Source organism: Myzus persicae, unplaced genomic scaffold (genome assembly GCF_001856785.1).
Source record: "Myzus persicae strain clone G006 unplaced genomic scaffold, MPER_G0061.0, whole genome shotgun sequence".
In the NCBI taxonomy this organism is placed as follows: Eukaryota; Metazoa; Arthropoda; class Insecta; order Hemiptera; family Aphididae; genus Myzus; species Myzus persicae.
This window is the reverse complement of record NW_019104466.1, coordinates 668,967-693,538: the sequence shown is the minus strand read 5'-3', so window position 1 is coordinate 693,538 and position 24,572 is coordinate 668,967. Positions and strand designations below refer to the sequence as shown.

The following is a 24,572-nucleotide window of genomic DNA, read 5'->3' as shown; positions in this document are numbered from 1 at the left end:
AAATTGGATTATAATTTAAAGTTGGTATATATATATATATATATGTATATTTCACTGTACCTTAAATAAATATTCGTAATTTACAATTAGAGCTGTAACTACGTCAATTGCTAATCTTCTTTCCATCGTCATTTCTTCGCTTAAATCATTGGAACTAAGTTCTTTAATAGGCTTATGGAGGATGTTTGGTGCAAATAACGTAGCTAAGTTACTCGCATCCATTTTATTACCTTCTACTAGATGACCTAAAACAAAGATAATCTTGTTAGAAATAACAAGCAATTCTCTTAATTATCTAAATCATTCAATAAAAAATCAGATACGTTTTCAAATTGAGTAAATAAGAACTAATATTTCTACTAATACAATTAAAGTGAACTATTTCTAATATTCGTGATTATAAGATATAGGCAGTTTAGGGTAAGCATTTTTTTTTTTTTTGATTGTAACCTTCTCTAAATTCATCATTTTGTTGTTGGGTTGGTTAATCATAAATTCCTAAAGTAGTTGATCAATGGTTGTCGATAATGTTAAACACAGATATTGTATAGAAACTATTTATTTTAAAATATAACGATAGGCATGTAATGTGGATGGATATTTGTTAAAGTTTAGCTGCAACTCTTCAGTCAATGTGTTATCGATCTTTAAAAATGTCGAAATTGAATACTTTTTATAGATACCGCTATTATACTAAAAGTAGGTATACTATCTGCGTCAATGTTGTAAACAGGTATAACTTAATTATTAAAAGTTGTAATAAACCTTTTAATATTATAACTAGTAAAATGAAATATAAACCAATCTATATTATATACCTAATTTAATGGTGTCTAAGGTGCCTGCATAGTTTATTTAATAAAAGTTAAGGAAAGCAAAGTTTTGAAAACAAAAACAACTCTTACCATTTATATTTTTTGAATCTTCTGAAAATTTTGCCATATTACTTAAAAACATAAGTAGCGCGTGGAGTGTATTACGATTTGGCACAGGTAACAATTGTATCAGATGTTTAATTGCATCCAGTTGCAAATGCCTGTTACGTATTTCTAAAAAAAAAAATTGTTCGTTGAAATATAGGTGCATAAATGTTTGTTTATATGAATATACGTACTCTGAGTTTGTATGAAACATTGATATAGATCGTTACAGAGTAATGCATCGGGCAGTGCCCTAAAATATTCTTTTAATAAAGTAGCTACATCATGTACGTGATCTTCATTTTTCGATAGTGTTTCTTCTAACGTTTTCCCGTGATCGAAATCTTCTCGAAGCTTAAAGAACATTTTACGATGAAAATAAAAATAAGTTTCTCAGGAGAACGTCGCACGTGCAGTGGTCGTGTATCGTTTCCGTCTTACACTGAAGCATAACACACCAAAATATAAGCAGCTTAAACTATTGCGTTTTGGTTGGACTTAAATTTACATATTATGAATTTTGGAGGTAAGAAAAATATCTGCTTGTTTTTCGTTGGTTTTCATGATATTTTAATTTTTAAAAGCATTATTATATATTAATATTTTATGTACTCATAATTTTGCTTAAAAATCAAAATATGGTAAGAATCCAATACACCGCGGAGCACGGATACCGCTCTCTTGCCTTTTATTTTTATAATAGGTTAATCTGCACAAATACAAAGCTGAAAATTGGAATTGCTAAACGTACATTTTGGTATGTTAGCGCTTGTATACTTATAAGGTGGAAACAACACTACATATGGGTACCGACGACGTTCTCTTAAATATTCTAGTTCTATCGTTTTCAACTAATATGAGTGTGTAAAAATTAATAAATAAGACCTACAGTCATCACCATCATTTTCAAAAGTAAAATTTACCTGTCTTAAACGTTTTTTCGAACTACTTATCCGGAACACTCCAACTTTGTGAAGCCCATATGTTTCTAAGTAGTTTAAGCATGAAGTGACAAAACTAGGAACTCCATTTTTGTTTGATTTAATGTCACTATCATTATCATCAGATAAAATATCTGAACTAGAACTTGTGAAAGTCTTAATCAACTCACTGACAGGTGTGCTTGATGTAGAGTCACAGGAATGTGATCGCTGGAAAGAAAATATTATGTAATGTGTAAAATAAGAAAACCCGTAATACAATTTACTACTCGCGCATTAAAAAAAAAAGTGATGCATTCAAGCCATCATTTTTAATTTCAAATCAAGTTTAATTAATTTTACAATTTTACCTCACTAGAATCTTTGGGAACTTCAATGTAACTTGAAAAACTGCTTCTCCCACGAGGGGATTTCGGCACATACTGAGCCTCGGTTGGAACCTTTAAGTGAGATCTTGATGACCGCTCTTGTTCTAAGCAATCGTTTAACGATACTCCAAATATTGTGTGTGGATAAAGACTTTCTAAAAATAATATATAATATTGATTAGAAACGTGGATTTTGAAATAAATGTTTCCTAACCTTAGGATTATTGCATTTAATTTTAACACTCACGAAATTTATTTTTTCGTTTAGAACGAAATCGACTTTCAAAAATATGTAATATAGTTTTTACTTCATTATAAAAACTTTTATGTTTTACTGTTATGGCTATAATATGCTGTGTACTTGTAACTTTTTTTATAGTAGAATAATTTATAGTTTCGCACATATACCTATTCTATTATTAGTACTTTATAAAAATCAAGTCTATTTTATTTCGTGTCGGGTATAATTTAGTACATTCCTATTTTTATTATTAAATCTAGAAAATTAGTAGAAAATTCTGAAATTGATAATATTTCTAATTTAATTAATCACTGTATTGTATCGTAAAATAATTAAATACCTAGTAATGATTATCAACCTAGCTATTATTAGTTAATTAATGAATAGATCATGAGATACTCCTAACTAAATAGTCATACGATTGAATGGCTTAAAACCATAACTAAAAATTACATAAAATCAACTTGACTAATAATTCAAAATGGCTAACTATAAATAGTATATTGTACCACATAATTCAATATAACAGTGATTTCGTTGTTATTTGTAACTATAAAAATATTATTTACATTAAAAATTATTATTAAAAAATGTCTGGATAAATTACAATTTAGATACTATATTATAATGTGGTATGTACCTATATATACATTTGGTGTTTAAAATCACCGGTCTTAAAATGACACATTTATTTAAAAATAAAGTTTATATTCATGAAATTAATACATATATTTTTACCATAGTACCATAGAAAACCTTAAAATTTGTTAGAGTTATAATTAAAAATAATAATTAACTTCTAACCTACGTGTTACACTATTATGTTTTGTGATAAATTAACAAAATTGTGGAATCAAATTTTATTGTTAACACCTACTACAAAATTGCATGTAAACAATTTGCGTCAAATGTTCTATCTTTAAAATTAAAATTAAAATATTACAAATTTAATTAGAAAAAATAAAAGTCTAAGTAAGGTTAACCAGAAAATACATAATTGATGGATATAAAAATATAACAACATATTGTATATTCATTTCTAAAATAGTAAAATGCCTATACATTTTTTTCTTCCTTTAAAGAATCCATAATATGTGGTGTTTTAGAACTATAATTAATATTCAGGCAAATTGTAGATAATTTTCTAAATTTTGAAAATATATTCTGTTTATATTTAAGTGTTTTTTATAGTTTTCATATCATATTTGATAAAATATTTTGTTAATTGATGTATTTCAACATTTTTTTACCTATTGCTATAATTACATCTTCAATGAAAATAACGGTATTTGAAGATATAAATTAAAAAAACTTTCTTAAAATAGATTAGTGCTAAAGTGTAAAATATTTATATATAATTTAGTGGTAAATATCAATTTAGTAGGGAACAGAAAATATATAAATACCTACATATAATTATATATACACCGTACAACAGCCAACTTTTAATTATTTAACACCTCATTAAATATTATCATAATTATGTTCGTAAAAATTTGATTTTAAAAACGTTTCTCAGGACTTGTGTGAATCTTTAGCCGTGAACAATGTTAAAAAATTAAATTGAGAACTTTTTATTTTTGTTTACAAACATAAAATCATAAAAAGTATTTATACATTGTGTACGAATCGTGTATATAAAACAAAACGATTAAAAAATAATAATTTTAATGTACTTTCTACACAACACATGTGTAAACATTTAAAAAAAAAAATTGCAACTATTATTTTTTCAATTAAAAGATGCATTTATATATTATTATAATATTATATTTGAAAAAATAATAATTTATAGGCACCAATATTTTTGATTTATGATTTTTATTTTTTTTATTTTTGATTTATTTTACATGATATAGGTTCGTGCGAAGAAAAAATATATTTAATATGGCAGTATCGCAGTACAAATAACCTGGCAGTATCCAAATGTTTTGAAATCGTCCACACATTATAGTCGGATCTCTAATGACATTTCTTTAGTCTAAGCATGTCAATACATAAGTCAAAACGTCAAAATAGTCAAATCTGACTGGCGCACGGCATGGCGTCATTTTTTTCTTCATATAATGGAACTGAAACGGTTTTTTTTTTATGCTTAGGACTTCAAGCGATAGCGATTGAGTGCTGTTTGTTTGATTCTGCTTCCCTAGGTTTTTTTTAATGGTTAGAAATTGAACCGAAATAGTAACTATTGTCAAATTTGAGGTGCCATCTTGTGTTCCTCACATCTATTGACCGTTGTAAATTAAGTACCTATCTAGTAAATCCAGTGATATGGAAATCAGTTTAGAACAAATAGCTATTCCGTTTTCAAGTTCTTTTCTAACAACAATAATTATTATGTATTTTCATCACTGAAAATGGATTGTATGGATTCAGTATTAAAATATTTCACAGGATCCATCTAATATCGAAACGTATAATTTGATTAGATATTTGAAAACCTAACTTTTTTTACTTGCATTTAAAACATCGAAATGTACAGTGGCACTGTTTATAAAAATTAAAATATTTCAAAAAGAAAAAAAAAAAATATTGTTGTTTGTAGCAAAAACGAAAGAAAAAATCCTGTAATTTGTCTTATGTTTATAATGTAACCTAACCTCCGTCCCAACATAAAAAATATAAAACAAATGTCATTAAATATATGACTGCTGTTAACTGTTGGTGTAATAAATTAATATTGCGGTGTATACCAGCATATTATTAAAATAATAAAATGTATAGGAAACGATGGCCACACAAGCACGCTAACGACATTATACACACCACAGACAGAAATAAAATGATGTAGAATAAAAAAAATAGTTTATTAATAGGTATAATCACTAGTAGAAAAACAAACAGAATAAAATAACAACGGCAATGATATATTATTATTTGTCGAGCAGCATACACTAATACATATTATTATGTTCAACTTACACTGTTCGCAGGAATTATTGCGATTTACGAAAACAACGAAAATATTATAAAATATCGTACGTTTTTCTTCAACGATATTTGCGCTCTAATAACAAGTAATTAATCGCGGTGCTTTGCATAGAAATGTTTGAATGTCGTGAAAACATTTGCGAGACGATCTAACGAATTTGTGCTTTACAACAAACACCTACTTACCTACAAGTAGTAGTTTTGTTGTCAATGTGTAATGTTCTAACCGTCTATTTCGATGGATTAATCACGAAATATCATGTCGGTAGGCCTATACACAATATCAAATGGTCAGCCGTATTTTAGGTAATATACTTTTGGTTTGAATAGTATTATAAGAATATTATTCTGTTGGATTTGAGTGTAAAGTTTAATCCAGTAAGTATTTAATTATAGAAACATAGCGTCAATTTATTGAACTGGGTAACTATTTTAGGAACAAGGAACCTGAGTACTTTTCCGTATTTTCGTGAGAGAATCATTTACCTATATTAAAATATGAATACTGTATTGGTATTAGTGGTACTTACGCAATTGTGTGTAACTATAATAAATTGTCTTATAACCAATGGAGACTTAATATAAATATTATGAAAATATCATATTTAAGTGGACAAACTATAATAAGGATACCTTAGAGATGATATAATTAATTATGCATCTGCTTTAAATAAGAATATATGATACTTTAAAATATTTTTATTATGTTTGTTATGATTGTTATTTGTTGCATATTTTTTAGCTGTATAACTGTGCGGGTGGGCGTTTGGAGATGTTCAGATGTCATAAATCATTTTGATGTTCATAAAATTTGGGATCGTTTAAGAACATTTACAAACAATCTACTTAAGTATACAACGATGATTACTAACTTACATGTAAAAATAATTTCTGACGTAAAACAAGTTTTATTTTTCAACGTTGGAGTATTTCTAAAGGTAACAACAATTAACATTAGTTAACTACGCAATAACTAAGGCACGGAAATTCGTTATTTTTTGGGAAGTCCCCGGCAATGCTTTTCAAGTACAAAATCTGTTTCATATATAAAAAAAAACTTAAACTTCTATTTTGAATTTATTTGAATTCTTAGAATTTTTGGCGTTTTTAGGGCATTTTGTTTATAATTTGTTTGTGATTTTGTTAATTATTAGTGTATTTATACATTTCAATATTAAACTTAATTTTTGATTCTAAATATTAGTTCAAGAAATTTTGTTCCACCAACAATTGATCATTGTCGAATGTACTATTTATGATTTCGATATGTCCATAACGTTTTTATCTATTTACAGTGCAATTAACTGCTGTTATGCGTCCGGGACTTTTCTAGTCAGAGCTATTTGGTCGTCATAATAGCGTTTATTTTGTCAAGTTCATATCTTCGTTTCTTCAAGGATCGTTTAATTATTTTTGGGGTTTTTTTTTAATGACATTATTGTGGTTAGTGTTACATTTTTGCTATATTTTAGAGCATTTTCTGAAAATGTATAGGGCATTTAAATTCGGACCCTACTAACAACAAATTACGTCTTATTGACGGTGAGCAAATAGACAAAAGTAGTTGAATACAACTTACAAGTACAGATTGTATTTCCAAAAATATCAATGAATAAAATGTGCTTTATTAATAAATTGATCAAAGAATTAGAGTAAATTAGGTACATGGTGATTCGTTGAACGCAAAACTCTTATTACGTATTTTACAAAATTCTAAAGTTTTTGAAAATATTTCTTTTACATAGTTGTAAGTTGTTAGAAAGCTACGATTTTTTGAGAAAAAATAATATGTCTTACAATTTTTTATCGCTATAATTTTTTTAAAGCTTTTACTTTTTTAAATGATATCATTTATTTTTAATTTCATACATTAACTTACTGTACCAAAGCATAATTTTATTCGGAGTATTTTGATTTATAAAAATCCAATTTTGGACAAGTAGTTTTCTAGTCATAACTTTGTATTTGAAGATTAGTTGAGCAGAAAAGTGAACCAATATTTATCGGGGTAGCCACGTACTACTCCACTCCACTGGAATAGGTACCAATGTACCTAACTTCTGATTCACACTCATAACTCGTCTTAAATTCGATTTATATATATTGAAGCACTCCAAAAATTATTCTGCTTTGAAATAAAAATATTGTCATTAACATTTTTTTTAGAAAATGTAGGTTTTCGGCGATTTAAAATTATGTACAAAAAAAAATTTTCATAAACGCTTTTGAAATAAAGAGTATTTTTTTGTAACATTTACTGGATTACTATATTATCTAGTATATAATTTATTGGTATTATTGTATATTTTTTTTTTTACATTAAATGATGGTTAAAACAATATTTTTTAAGAAAAATCGTTTTTATGTTGTTAAATTATTGTGCTTTATGTGTTTATATATTGGGTATATATATATAAAATAAAATATAAATAATTGTGTATTAAGAGCAAAACAAGGCTCATCTTATTTATTTTTTCAAAATTTAGAAAAATGATTTGTTTTATGATTTAAGCCACTCCAATACCAGAATGTTCAAATAAATTCATTTCGGGTAATATAGCCTATAGGCTATACATTTAAGGTGGTGGAGTAGCAGGATTAGACTGGAATACTATTTGAAGCCGGGAAACTTTTATGGCAGCCAAGAAAGATTTAATCTAAGAATAACTGGGTAAGTTGCTGTGATGTATATCAAGCTTCGAGTCCATATGATAATAATTGAGAACTACCTATGTCACTATAATGGATGTAGTACATTTTAATTCAATGATATAAAACAACGCATAGAATTATGATTAAATGATTAAACAATGATTAAATGATCTTATTTTATATTTTATTTATATAATTTAACTCATTTTTCTATTAGTTATAGGTAGATCTAATTTTTTCCAAAAAACATCGAATAATATGTTGTATAGCAATTATTAAAATATTATATGACAGGTATTGTGGTAGTCAATATACAACTCAGTAGAACCTAATTCACTAGAAAAATTATATCTAACTAGTAGTTATGAAGTACTATTAAATTTGATAACAATAAAAAGTTTAAAAAAAACTGTAAGCATAGGTGTTGTAGAAACTTCAAGAATGAATGAATTTGATGTGCACGAATTTGTATACTATTAAGTAGGTACATACTGTTATTTTTATCAAGCCTTGTCCGTAGTTCATAATTATTGTAAATTTATTATATTTATTTTGAGTGTTAATGTTTTCATTGTCATGGTTATATTGTTTTTTTTTTGTAAATAAAGTAAACTAGGCCGTGAGGAAATTTGTAAAAATAAACAACCTAGATTTTCATAAGATTTTTATGCTCTCCTGGATACAAAACCGTGGGATTGACAGAAGTCCGAAGGAACGTCACAGTATGCACAAGTGTACATAATGTAATGACGATTTAATATCTTGTCACAACCTATGCCAAAAAAATAGAGTTAAATTTAACTTATTTGCCTGAAAAAACACCCAGACTACGCGTGGATTTCACTGTATATATAACAAATACATTTTTTTCGAACGTTTTTTTAATTTTATTACCATCTTTGACTAAACTTCTCTGAGATATTGAGTATTGCGAAGGGAATAAACTATTATTAATTATCTTCCTAGTTTTTGAAAAATAATCTTTATTTGAATGAGTTAATGACGACAAACGCAATCATGCACTACCTACTCTCATAGCAGCTTAATTACTCTAGTCACTTGTGTAATTATATTTAATAGCCTATTATAATATTACTCGGACTACTTCATATTCTATGCTTTATGGCGAATTTAATTTCTAACCATTTAACGGTTAGCAATAATATATAAAAACGACTAATATTGTTATTTGAATATTCATTTGGTTCGCCGAAGCATAAAACAAGTTTCCAAGTATGTACTAATTCACATTAAGTTTAGTTGAGTATAATAGGTGAAAAAAAAATGTTGAGATACATTTTATTTTACTCAATATATTTACTTGTTAAATTAATAGTCTGTCCCTATGAGTATCCTATAGAAACGTATATTATAATCTGTTACGAAGCTGTTTTCGTAATGGAACTTTTTCACGCTGTCGGGTCAACGTTTTCTGTATTGGTCATCTCAAGTTGCAGTACATAATATTATGATGGTTTGAGTAAATCAGTTATTAATAACAAGGGCATTTGACCTTGGCCTCGCTTTTTTTGGTAGGCATTAGGTTTAGACTATTTAGATCGTTTAATTTTTTATTAAGCATATAACATTTTTTTTTGGACATTTATTGTCCACTCGTGGACAGAATGGTCGCATCGTTGTACAGATTACGTATTACAACTACAATAATATTATTATTCCTGGTTAAATAAACGCTACATGGGTCGCCAAACGGAAATTAAATTAATGGCCACGTGATGATGATTGAGACCGATGTATGGATTATATTTTAGGTACATATTTTGTGCCACATTGCGATTCAAATACAAGTGTATGTAGCGTGCAGTACGCACACTTATAAGTCTTATTAAGTATTATATTTCATTGGTTTTTTCTTCACTTAAATGCTTCTTTTTTTTAAGAGTAATGACCTAATCAATTTTCCCTTTTAGTTCTTCAAAAATAAATCTATCCTTGGCTACAAAATATCATTGAATGACCATGAAAGTATTTTTGTTTAAAATTTAAATGCAACAAATCGCATTCAAAACACGATTCTGAGTTGAGTGTTATCCAGATAAAATGAATTAATTTCATTGTAATTAAATAATTAGAATAAACATCTTAGTAAAATAGATAAATCTTTATTCTTGTCCAAATTCAAGGTGTTCGGAATTCAAGTTGGGTTATATACGTGTTAAAAAAAGTAAGCAAAAGACAATACATGTATTTTTAAGTTAAAAAAAATCTATGTGTAGCTAAAAAGTAATTATATCGTTTTCAGAATTATCTCGTTTATAAAAAAAATATATTAATATTAATTGTTGAAAACTCTTAAGAGGGTACTACACGTCTCACTGCTTCATAAAATCACAGTGTTTTTTATTTATTGTCTTTATGTTATGTAATATGGGTACAACTCATGTTCGCAATTCCGAGAAATATATTCCGAAATTGATTTTAGGCTAAAAATGTATCATATAATAATGAAATGAATAAACGGTTTTTATGTTGAACAGTCAGTATATTTTTGTCTACTTAATAAATGAGCTCAATAAACTTTTTTGAACACGAACATTTTTTTAAATTCTGTTTATTGTTTAATAATACTATATCAAGGTTATCTAGATTCTAGACGGTCAGCCGTGGCGGTTTTTGTTTTCTTTCATTTTTATATTATGTTTTTTTTTGTCTTAGACCAAATGTAATGGATTATTTTTGGAATTACAAACGTAAAGATACAAAAATATATTAATACAAGTGTAGCTGTAGCATACTCTATAATAGTATCTACTTTTTTATTGCATAAACAAATTATGCTAAATTCATGTTTCTAAGATTATAACTTAAAATTATTATGTAAGTTCGTGTGGTTTGGGCTATAAAACTTTACAAATTATATAGGTACACAATGGAAGTGAATTTGTCAGTATTGTTTCAAATATATTCGTTTATCAAAAGTCATAATAACACTGTCTTAACTGAAAACTGTAAACGGATTTATTAGAAGTGTATTATAAAAATTTTTAATTTTAAATATTATATTGTTAGGGTTTTAGACATACATGAATTGGTATAATATTGTTCCCTAATTAGAATGAATTAAATACGAATCAAGTGAATTCGAATTAAAGGATGCTAAAGGTGTAAGACTGAAGTGGGTATACTCAGAATATACTGTTTCTGCATGTTTTTCTTCTTTAAAAACTATAATAGTTTTTCAACCTATTTAAAAACCTATTTCAAAGTTAATAAAAATATTGTGGTGTTATACTTTGTAGTTTGTTATTATTGATTGGATTTTTTTACAATTAGGTTTATGTATGTAGGCTTAAAAGTCGTTTTTGATGATTCACAGCAGGGTAGTTGATCCCACCTTTTGTAGTTAGCGGGTCAATTTACTCATTTATAAACACTAAGTAAATATATAACAAATATTTTTTTTCGTATTTTATTTCATCACAGACATATTATTATAATGACATATATGAGACACAAGTTATCAATTTATATAGAATATGTATAGATTAGAACTGCGGCCGTACCATCTCCCACCACCATAGATTTTTGTTTAATTCTTCACACTTATAACACTAAAATTATCAAACATAAATCTTCTAAGGCCAAGGGTTTGACCACCCCGATCTACAGAATACATTTGATGGACTTTTGAAGTACAGTCTAACTTAGGTGGGTGGTAGTATAAATATTAAATAGTGAGTTCACAAAGATGAACGATATATTATTTCGTACCAAGAAGTTGTTCATGGATAAAATAATTTATGGAGAGCTGTAGTAATAGGTAAATAGTTTAGGGTCCTATCTGCTATCGTTCATCGCTGTTGTGTAAATTACTAAATAGTGTAGTTGAATTATATTATTTATTATTCCTGTATATACACAGGAAATAACCTCGAGGGTGTAAGTCACTGCAAGCATTTTTAATCATGGGTTGGTAGTTCGGCGTATTGTTTTTTAAAGGAACGTGTACGGATAAATACCGGCCTGGTAGCCGCCCAGTCAATGTCTAGAGTTATTTTTTAAAATTAAATATTTATTTAAGGACATAATATGTATAATACAGGTATGTATCAAACAAAATATATTTGGCGATAGGTATAGATATTCCGATCAGCACTCTTAGTAAAAGTTCGAAGGTCCTCATGAATAATTAATAATTGTGTATAATTGCGAGTATACTCTTATAGTTAGGTATCGGTTAATTGATAGATACTTTCTAGATAATTTAGAAGCCAATGATTTTTTTAGTTTTGCTGTAGTTAAAATTTAATGAAATTACGCTTACCTAATATATACATTACATAAATATCTAAATTTCAACAAACAACACACTCCCCATGTACAATAGTTATTAGTAGCGCACGAGGCATTTTCATTTGGATTGGATTTCTATCAGACTTGTCACAAAAAATCTATTATACGTTCATCTGGCTTTTAACCAAAAAGTATAGGTTACTTGAAATATATATATAGTGGTACGGGTGAAAGGTGGTGATATAACGCACTAGCCTGTGTGTACGTCACAGAAAACTATGATACTATCCTTGTTATCTTCTCAATTTTTAATGTTTATAGGTACCTAATTTAAAAGTATACGAAAGAAAATATATTTTTTAATATCTTACCGTTATCATCCTTATCTTTCAAGTTGCCGGTGGTATTTGCTCTTCTTTTCAAAAGATATGGTCTTCGTTTTTTAGGACCAGCTGATAAAACATTTCCTGTAAACAAACCGAATGTACACCACCTTTGCGTTCAAATATCCGACGAGATTACATTTAAATAAAATGTGTAATATATTTTATCACTACGCGTATATTATAATATGCAAAATATTGTTATATGATAATTTAACAGATTACGAAAAAATAAAACAAGTTCAAAAACGACAGTGGTTTTAGATAATACAAAGAAGCTATAAATTGTAAAGAAAAATTCACATTGATACTTATTTAATGCATACAGAACATAATGACATAAATTTTGTTTTGGATATGGACTTTTGCCAAATAAAAAGTAAACAATTTTTTTCGTTTCTGAAATTTTAGTCTTTGAATACCTATTTATTATTGAAATATTTCATAATTCATATTTCTAACCCTGTGTGCATATTATAATATTAAAATATTTTAAGTAGTAAAATCTTTTATAAATACATTCTTATTATAAGTAATAGTTTTGGCAGTTAAATAATAATTATAAAAATAATTTTTATAAATATTACATTTTTTTTTTTTTTTTTAGTAAAATTCAATAAAATATTTAATTATTATTATTAGGAACAATAATAATTAAATATTATTTAAAAATGTATTACAAATTATAAATCAAGAAACTAACATAAATGTATTTGTTTAACATTTAACATACGATGTATAGAATGGCATGAAGTGTTTCATATTGTAAAATCTGTAACTCATTATTCATTATTCACTAAATTAAAATAATTTTAGATTTTTAGTGAAGCGAAGAATATAATAGCTTTTACAACGATAATGTTATTTTTTCTTGTACTATTTTTTGATATTTTTCTAAATGTTAACACATTTTATTTTATTTTATGCATAAGTAAAAACAAAAATATCGAAAAAAATATCGAGCAATTGCAATTTCAACATATTGACTCCATGCTACTTTCAAGTGGGTTAAGTGAATATTTGTGCTATATATCGCCTACCCTGTAACTATTGTAAATTTCTCTCAATCTAAATTGCAACTTAAATCCTTCAGGCAAATTTGTTATTTAATGTTTTTAAATATTAGCACCGTTAAGATCTGAATATTTTAAAAACGCGAAAAAGAAAATTAGATTTTAATTTTTTGTTCAATAGAACATACTGTACGTTTTAGCTCTATATTCAGTAACCAATTTTTTTTTTTTAAATTGTAGCTCAAGAGTATTAGTTGAGAAAAAATTTACTGACAGAAACACCTACAAGGTATGAATGTGACACGTGTCTCTTAAACTGAATAATATTTTTGAACTATATGTTTTGTTTCTCTAAAAAATAAACGTTTTAAAATTATGACTATTAAATAAACTTTTATGTTAATATTATTTATAAACATATATCTTTAAGCATTAATATTATTTATTAAAGTTTTTAAAACGATTAAGATGGTTATTTACCTGTTGGTATTCGTACTGGAACTCCAAGACTTATTTCCTGAAGTTTATTTAGGGACACAAGCGATAGTATTTCTTTTTCAAGATCGGTTAGGTCCAGTAGACATAAATCCTATAAATAATTAATTTTTTTTATAATTATTGCATAAATTAATGAAAAGAATAGAATAGCTTTCATATTTACCTTTAACAGGATCGATTTCCCACTAGCGTGTAGCCATAAACAATTCCCCTAAAAATTGTGTCCGATGAGTGATTATTATGATTTATTAATTTTTATGTTTATTGTTAAAGTTAACATATTTATTGTTCAATATAAATTTCATACTTTCTAAAAAGTTACATTTTGAATGATACTTTAATTGTGGTAAAATTATATAATATAGGGTGTGTGTTAGTCTAATATTGTGGTGCTATGGTTAAGTTGGCACCTCCCGGGTTCAATTGGGCAAATAACAACTTTTTAACAGCATCTAACACTCAAACAAGTAAGTACCTACTAAATATTGTTAAAAATTAATGATATTTGTAGTACCTAAGTAAAATATGGTATATGCTTTTATAAGTGAGTGCTTCACGTTGCTTTTCATGGTGGATTATGGTGAGATATTATGTTACATTTTTTGCATATATTAAACCATTTTTAAATTAAATTAAATTAATTTAATATTCGTAAGTATAATTATTAATTAAAGATTCATTACAATATTCAGTTTATGTACTAATTTATTTAGGTACCCCTTTTATGTTTATTGCAGGTAATGATATCAGGAAAACAAGTGGTAACTCTTTTAAATTATTTTACAATGCTTAGCCAATTATAAATATTGCCAAAAACATGTTACAGCTCTTGAGATAGTATAATATTCACCTAGACAGTTTACACGAAACATCTAATTAGTATTATTCGAGTATATTGTTTGTCAAATTTTTTACGTCGAGAGGGGGTCAAAATTAACCTATGAGTGATTTGTGCCAAGAATAATATTAACTTTGGCTAAGAAACTTCCTACTTGATTTACAAAAAAATGTTTTTTAACTAAATACCCCCAATTTTTTAAATATTTTTCTTCTTCTTTTTTTTACAATCAAGTAGTGAATATTTTTATTCTTACAATATTCGAATATTTAAGACTTTAAGTAATGCATTTTAAAAATCGTCAGTCTTTAGTAAAAATGCGATTTAGATTTGTTTTAAATCATGTTATCCATAAAATAAATACTTCAAACATCGAATAACCCGATCATACTACTGTATATACTTTTAAATTTGACATTTCGTTTCGTTTTTTTCCATTCATAAATGAACATTAATACCTTTATTTTTCTAAACAATTATTAATAGAACAGCCAAGGCACAGTAAGAGTAAATATAGTTAACTGTAAGAGTAAATCAATTATTAATTTATAGGTAAGTACCTAGATACCATATACCTTGTACTATTATAGACAGGCAATGAGTGTGTGTAAAGTGTAACAACATTGAGAGCGCTTTTTGTTTACTCGATATGTATATATGGTAGTTGGGGGCAGTATGGTAAGAATGTAAGATATGTAGATTATTGTATTTTGTCGCGAAGGCAGCCTACATCGAGAAGTTGTTACACAGTTCTTGTCTAGTAGTATAAGGTCTATGCTTGATACTAACTTTACATTTCTACTATGAAAAATATAATTTTTTCTCGTTTTATGTATTGAGACTGCTAGATCGCAAAAGTTTAATGTTCAACTAGCCATACCAACATTTTAGCTTATTAATATCGTTCAGATTAGGAAACTAAATTTTTTTTTATCAACATAATAATTGTTGTACAATTAAAAATACTCAATAGACATGGGTACTGACCTATGCTGATCTTTCCCTAAAATTGTTATTCAAATGCGTTATTTGAGTTACTATTGACTTCAATAATTAATGTAGTAATGATTGAGTAATATCTTAAGGTTGTGGATGAAAGAATCTCTCTCTCCCGCCTTAATTTGTCGTGCATTCATCGTGCACTGCCCATAAACGGTACCTCTCTCTACCTGATCGCTGTAAACTTATTACATCAGGATGATGATTATTATAGCTGTTAGGTAAAAGAGTGAGTTGGGTACGACAATATCTTCTATATTTTTAAGAATACATCTCGAAAAAAGTGGTGCTGAAGAAACCTGTCTTTCTGACGGCTAGGATTTTATATACGTGGCTTTCCAATTTCTTACATCATGTGACCTTTTACTGTCGACCCATTGTTACATCTATCTATAGGGCTCGATAATAATGGCTTTTGAATTATTTTTTTAGAAAGTCTTAGACGAAGTACTTTCATATCTGAAAATATGCTTTGGTAATATACAAGTCAAAAATAACTAATTTTCATTTTGTACTTTTCGACGTGTTAAGGTCATTTTGTAATGAATAACAATTAAAATAAACGTCAAAATTTTAAAATCAAATAATTTTAATTATTTACATTTAAAAATCATTCCAATGAAAAAATATTTGTATTTTGTAAACATTAATAACGTCATACTTTTTTTTTGTATTCTAATATTTTACGTAATTATTTGATTTAGGTATATAATTATACAGTTATATTATTTATAACTATTGAATATTATAAAAGTATTTATATTTTTATAATTTTAAATATCCTTTTTTATTTTTATTATTACTAGGCATGTTGTTTATAAGTTCCAAGCTTCTGAAAATCTGAGCCTTATATTATAACCAATCTAAATGAAAAACTTTCCTCATTGTATTAACTGCCGTGCAGTGGTCAAGTGCTTAGTTGATACGTACTACTGTATTCACTAGTCTGTATTAGGCTAACGCTGTTTAAGAAGACATCGACTCCTCATGCGTTGCCTTCGTCTTTCACACGTACGACTTATCACTTTTCCGTACACCAGTTTCAATAGTGTGCTGTTATTTTTTGATATTTAAGTGATTTGATTTATCATACAATTTGAAATTAAGTTCTTGGGCCTCCAAATACACTTTTATTGATATTATTATTTTTGAGTGAGTTATGCGACAAATGCTTGAAGCTGTACATTTTAAAATGATCATAACATACTTAAAAATAATAGTACCAATAAAAGCTTACGAGCGAGATAATAATCCTAGATAATAATCTTAACTATCAATTTTATAATATGCCAATTCACTCTAATATCAAAATTAATAGCACATTGTTGAAACTACTGAAAGAAAATGTGGTATATCTTACGGTTACTTGAAACAGCAAAATTCGGGTGCGATGTTCACACCAAGTTTCGGTATGTATTCCCGATTATTTTGTTAGGTAAGTAGGATTATATATTCGTCGTATAAAGACTAGGTATTGGAAGCAAGTTCCAATAATAGTCGGTGGTTTGATATCCGACAAAAGTATCAACTGTATCAATTACTAACTAAAATCGCTCAATTTTTTTTGCATTATTTTGTCACTCCCGATGAATATTTTTTTTACCAGACGTGTTTTTTACAGCAAATTAAAGGATATTTTTAGTCACAATTATGGTACAAGATACTATTATTTTTTAACTGAAGACCGTTATTGCACTATGCATTCAATAAGTTGATTTAAAATTCACTATAGATTGTTAGGGATTGAAATTATACTACGCGTATAGGATATTGTGAACAGCATATTATGATAAAAATTATTCCTCATAATATAGTTACGATGATTACGAAAGCCGTTCCGCATGTATCATTGATGTTATTTTGCATTTTAGAGGTTAGGTTAAATTAAAGTGTATTTGTAAATTAAAAGTAAAATACAAAAGTAAAAAAATTAAAAAATTAAAAAATTGGAACAAAAGTTTGTTGACTGTGGTGTTCAATTGAACTATGTTAATCATAATATATATGGATTAGAAACGGGTCCGTTCCTAGTGCCAGTTAGATACCAGACCCGTGACCAATGCCGACTTAATATATCACGTGTTCGCAATTGCTTGTATTATAATATGTTTAACAGAATGCCATACAATTGGCAGAACTTAAAAATTGTCATCACTTCAAAGTTAAGTCTGACTGAACAATTTCTATTTAATAGTATTTTTTAACGTCACAAAATACATAAATTTAAAACAAAATAAATCATAATCTTCAATTTTTTACCAAGTATTTATTTCGTATATTATTTAGGTATGGTTATATACTATAGTCATACGCAATCGAATAAAAAATATAGGTAGGTCAAAAATGTTTTGGTTATATATAACACAGTAAAAAAGTAGTAACTAGGGCGGTGCATTTAATGCACTAAAAAACCATGAAAAATGTATTCACTCATACACTTAAATTGGGAAATATGTTTTTTAAAAATGCTCAAAATATGAGAAAATTAATCAAAAATAATTTAATAAAAAAACTTTTAACAACGTATAATATATATGGCTTGAATAGTAATAAATAGTTTGAATAGAATGTATACAACGAAAATAAATAAATAGATAAGCTTTTAAGATAAATTATATATTTTTGAGAATTTATGTTAAACAATATTTATTTATACATACATATTATGTATATATAGATAGAAAAATTTAGTCCCCCCTCCAAATACGCAATAAAAATGAAAAACAAAAATAAAAGTTGAATGCAATTCTATGCACTAACGTCTAAAATGTGTATGCAATGGTAATTTCGTGTATTAAATTTTATCCAATTTATTTTGAATTCAGAATGAAATTCGTCGATTATATTATGTAAAATCATTAAATGCACAGCTCTGTTAATAACTAAAATGGCCCTTGCTACGGATTAATAGAGATCATAAATTCATAAATGAAAACAAATTATAAAATGTATTAATATAGCGAAAGGTCTTGTAAAGGCTGCCAGTAATTAACTAACATTATATATTATCCGAGCGAACCAAAGAAACAAGTTTATAACAGTATAATATATTTATTTTATTTTATATTTGGATCTCGTCCGTGTTTATTCAAATGTCTACAAATGTTTTGACAAAATAAGCTCACCCATTACCAATACTTTAATTTTGATTTAGTTACATTCTTTAATTCAACAAATGTTGAAATATAATTAATAAGATACTAAAATCTGTTTATTTAGTGCATAGGTTTTACTCGAATTCTTGTTTAATGTACGCCCAACTGTTTATTATATTATTATCCCAACACAAAAACACATCATATATATTATTATAATAATATATAACATATATTATACGCACAAAACATAATTATTTTTTAATGTATTTATTATTTGTTTAACGACATTAAATAATTAATCTGTTCGAGGTTGGTTTTTAATAGATGAATAAATTAATATATGAGTAGAAAATGAAATTAACTATTTTTACTTCTAGCTTATTCGCGATAATTTCAGTGATTTATTTATTTGTACCAAAATGAAATTGAAGGTACTGCACAGTTTCAATTTTCAGGGCTCATTTACGAAAATCATAATATATGCACTAAATTATAAGTATTACCTACGTCATCGCACAGCATTTCTTGTATTTACTTTTCACGTCTGTTGTATCTATGAATTAAATTAATTTTTTTGATAATGTGTTAAATTTATTTTTTTTATCCTAGATAGACAATATAGTGGTATTTTGTAATAACTAGAGAATAAGTTGTTTTTAGTACGGTTAGGTAAAAATTCACAAAATGTCATATTTTTGTTGCTGAAATTTTCCGTACGTAATAACTAATAACCTTGATTTCTGTTATAGATCATTTTGGGACTGCCAACAACCAGTGTATTTCTTGACTTGGTGACAAGAGAGATTTTGGTCTAAAATATGTATTTAGTCAATAATACAATATTTTGAAATGTGTGAGAATTAAATATGCAGGCAATTTTAATGTTTTTACGTACCTCCGTACATAAACTGTAAAGTAATACGTACATGCAATATTGTTGATTAAGTTCAACAAAATAATGATTGTTTACACCATTATTTTTTTTCAAAAACTTAAATTTTATTATTTTGATGTCACATTTATATCAAAATTTTTAAAAATATGGTTATTTTATATTTTTGTTTTATGAATACTATGATCTATTTTCATGCTATGAAACTTATTTAATTAGAAAATATTGAAAATAACATATTTTGATCTAATAAAATAATAGAAATGCTTACTAATGGCGTCCAAGGAGATACAACAGTATTTGCTCTAGTTTGACTTTTTGAACGCCCTTTCCATATACGTTTGGACATGAACCCTTGCTGAACATTTGTTGAAGATCTTGACTTCTGCATTCCGGGGGCTAAAAAAATAATATTAAATTAATTATTTACAGTAAACTTGTATAAAATTGAATCTAAAAAAAATACATATAACATATCATATAATATGTAAATAATATGGTTATTATTAGTTCATTAATTATATATAAATATAATATTCTAGGCCATAATAAATTACTAACTCCAGAATATAAATCATTAAAACATATTTTATTTTTATTAATGCGTATGAAGATTATTTGAGTTACATAATATTTCATAGAACTGTCGTATTACCGTTAAGAGACTTCGGTGGGGATAAAGGAGGTGATAACAGTTCTTCTCCACTAAAGGTCGTGCCAGTATCAATACTACTCCTAGAACTGGTTATTCTTGAATTAGAATTGTCATCAATATTTTTTAAAATTGAAATCCACGAATCGTCTGTTTGTACTGATTTATTAGTATCATCACCTTCGCATATATCTGGTTCTCCTTTACCTTTAATATTTCTTATATTACGATCATAGTTCACTCGTTTAAACCTATCTATTTTATCAGATTCAACACTTTTTTTTCTTGCCATTCTCAAGTATCTTTTTATTGTGTCACTTACAGATGGTGATATATCGTCGTTTTCTATGCTAGCTTTGCGTTGTGTAGCTTTCGGAGAAACTTTCGATACAACATCGGGTATTTCAATTAAATCGAGTTTTCTTTTACTCTCATCTTCGATTAGTCCTAACATTGCTGGTTCCAATGGCACAGTTTGAATACCAACATCGATGTACTTTGCTTCCATATCTTCAATTTCTATAACAGGTGGTGGAGATGATAGGTTGTACGATTTATCATTTGGTAAAAACAATTTATTTTTTTTATCATTGAATATATTGAGATACTCAGACGATGTATTTATTCTATCGTATTTTCTTTGATTATCATTCCAAGCAGAATTAAAATAATTCATAGAATTAAGTCCTAAATTTGACGATGAACCAATTACTCTCCGGCCCAAAAACCCTCTTGTTTTCCTTAATTCAAAGTACAAGTTTTCCAACAGTTTTCTATCCATTAAAATATCTCCTATTACTTTTTCTCTGTTTGTCGACCTTGCGTAGTACCTTCTTAAAGTTTCCAATAAATTTTTTTGTGTGTTGTCACTTTCCAATATGCTTGTTCTTAAAGGTTTCTTATTATTTTCTAATGTACGTGTATCATTTGTTTTTGATATATAATCTTCTAGTTTTTCCAAAAGTTGTTCATGATCAAAAGAAGACTCTTCAACTGGCGTTGTTTCTTCAGGATTACTAATATAATCGTTAATAAATTGAACTAAGTCTGATTTGGAATCAGGATATTGATAATTTGATAACAGTGCATTATTATTTTCAGTTGAACCGAATAAAAATTCTTTTCTGAGTTGTTGAAGTTCATATCTTCCTGCTGGTCTAGGATGCGCCAAAAATGATACACTAGGTACCTTAACTGTACTTTCCGCTTCGTCCGCACTACTAGCATTTTCTCGGACACTACCTAATTTAAATCTGTTTCCCCTTGGTCTACCTCGACTTCTGAACCCTAAAGCTCCGGGGTATGATTGTTTCCTCCATAGTAAAAATCTAGGTTCCTTTTGGCACACGTCTTGAAAGTATGCTTCGATTTTGGGTACATCTTCGGGTCGATTTCCAACATTTTCCGGTATCAATTTTCTACCAGCATCTGCCATATATCTCCACGTTTTTCGTGTTAATAACCATCGTTCTCGTTTGGAACCTCTATTTTTTCTGTCTTTAAATGACTCTTTTTCCCAAGTTTTAGCCATTGCTTCATTACATTCTCCAATACTAATTCGAGAGCTTTTTTTTGTTATTTTTTTCTTTCTTGTTATTAACTTGAAGCTACATTTTCGGGGCTTATCCTCATTTTCGTCACGTGAACTGCTCGGTTCAGACATTGTTTTATTCAAGCACAACAAATACAAACACACATTAAGCTAATATTATATAAACACTTGGTATACAATTCATTAATATTATTATCAGTTAAAAACAATATTATCGATTTAGATCGGAAAGTAATTTTAAAACAAAAATTGATACATTATCTAAAGAAGCAATCTTTACTTTCGTACGAGATTTAAATATTTAATTTACGCATATACACTGGAATGAAAAAAAAAACCGCCGGCGAATGGAAATTAAACATATTTTTATATACAATAAAAATGTCTTGTCGTAACCGCGACTCGCACTAGACTCGAAAATAGCCGCGGGCATTTTCTTAGTGAGGTAAATTCATGATAGGAAGAGTTGTGTAGGGAAATAGTGGGAGTGGGAAGGAGAAGATAACGATCGGGTGTTGGAGTAGTAGTGTGCCAAAATATATAACACCCACACGTTTGTCTTATATAGTTTTGCATCACCTTATATAAAAGTAGTTACTAGTTTAGATACAGGGTGATCAGGGCAACTTGCCCGGTTTTTTTTATGAAGATGGTAAACAGGAATAATATCATTTGCCAAAAATCGTCTGTCTTAAAAAAATTATATCGATAGGGATATTAATATTTTCCACTCTAAAAACTATTGAGCACAAAACACATGCAGGAAATTAATGATTGTAAATTGAAACCATAATCTAAGAAATTAGTTCACTATATTTATGCCACTATTTTTAAAATAATTTTGTACCATATTTTACACTGAACTTTTTTCATACATTTATAATAAGTTGAATAAACAATAAAACGTTATATGGCTTAAAATGCTTTTAAATATTCACAGTTCGTATTTAATAATAAATTGTATCCGCATGTTTTAAGAACCAATGTTAAAGAATACTTCATTTTGAACGCCTGTAAAATACAATATTTAACAATACCTAGGTATGTAATGGAAATATAATATTGTGTATCGTACAAAATAACCATGTGTGCCGTGTGCGTGTGTGTGTGTGCGTGTGTATGATTAAAAATGAAACGATTGTAAGGATTTAATATTAGAAATCTATAAAAAAAAAATTGTTGAGATAAAAATAATCAAGTCGTTCTATAAATAATAAAATAAAATCGAACACAATAGAGAAAAAAATAAATGCGTTTTTATGAACTTTGATTGGTATAAATCAGAAGAAGGGAGAGAATATTGGCAAGTTTTATCGTTCTGTGAATAGGCTGTTATTGGCGTAGTTTAAATATTGAGGACATAAAATGCAACTACAAACCTCGAAAAATGAGCCGTAACTCTATAAAATACAAACGAAGCTACAAATAATAATTTTATGTGAAATACTTATAATGTAATAAAAAATATATATTATGTGCGTACTTAATAGTAAACGTATGTCGATTTAAATATTTTTATTGTAAACAAATTATTTAAACGAAACTTACTATTTAAAGATACTTAATTTGACTGTTAATAAATATTTGTTTAATTATCTATCGAATTCATCTAAGTTATCAAAATACAATGATTAATTGTCATAAAATAAGTATAAAATAATTGAAACAGTCGAGAGCCAGAGTTTTATTTAACTTGTATTCACAGTTACCAAAACTCTAATTCAGTAAAATATATCAATGATATCCGTACAATATAAATAGTAGGTGGGTTGTAGGTACGTAGGTATAGGTTCCTAATACTTCAGATCAGAAACAGATAAAAAAAAAATTATATTTATGAATAAGATTTCCCGAAAATATGTCATAGAAAAACGTACTGACAGGTACACAATAATATCTTCAAAATAATATGTTTTCTCTAACACCCAAATATTATTTATTGTAACGTGACATTGCAATTTTTATTGATCGTTTGATTTCTTAAGCGCTTGGGTAAACTTTTACATCTGTAGAGATTGTTTTTAATTTTGCGTACAGCGTTTTTGTTTTCATTACAATGATGACAAATTAAATTTTTCAAATGTAGCTCACAAGTCATCGCAGCACATTCGTCTTCGCAAAGTAAATACGTCGTCGTCATTATGCAATGTTCATTATATTAATTTTTATAATATGTAATTACTAAAAATACATCACTAATAATACGGACAATAACAAATATATAGATATCTGTAGAATTGTATTTACTATTATTTTATTTTTGGGCATCAATCCGTGTATAATGCCATTAGTCTAGGGCAGAGGACTTGTAGTATTTGCATATTTGTTGTGCACAGT

General features: G+C 27.3%; 1 protein-coding gene across 1 annotated transcript in view; it reads right to left on the bottom strand.

Moving 5' to 3' along the window:
- The window catches only part of LOC111042362, a 29,279-nt gene extending 6,933 nt beyond the window's left edge, over positions 1-22,346 (bottom strand). The window contains exons 1-10 of the mRNA XM_022326950.1: positions 20,687-22,346; positions 20,303-20,430; positions 14,368-14,415; positions 14,187-14,295; positions 12,682-12,777; positions 2,212-2,384; positions 1,844-2,071; positions 1,115-1,274; positions 906-1,049; positions 61-245 (exon numbers count right to left, since the gene is read on the bottom strand). Of these exons, the coding sequence (XP_022182642.1) occupies positions 61-245; positions 906-1,049; positions 1,115-1,274; positions 1,844-2,071; positions 2,212-2,384; positions 12,682-12,777; positions 14,187-14,295; positions 14,368-14,415; positions 20,303-20,430; positions 20,687-22,346 (2,931 nt within the window). The remainder of the gene's footprint in view (positions 1-60; positions 246-905; positions 1,050-1,114; positions 1,275-1,843; positions 2,072-2,211; positions 2,385-12,681; positions 12,778-14,186; positions 14,296-14,367; positions 14,416-20,302; positions 20,431-20,686) is intronic.
- Between the last annotated feature and the right edge of the window lie 2,226 nt (positions 22,347-24,572).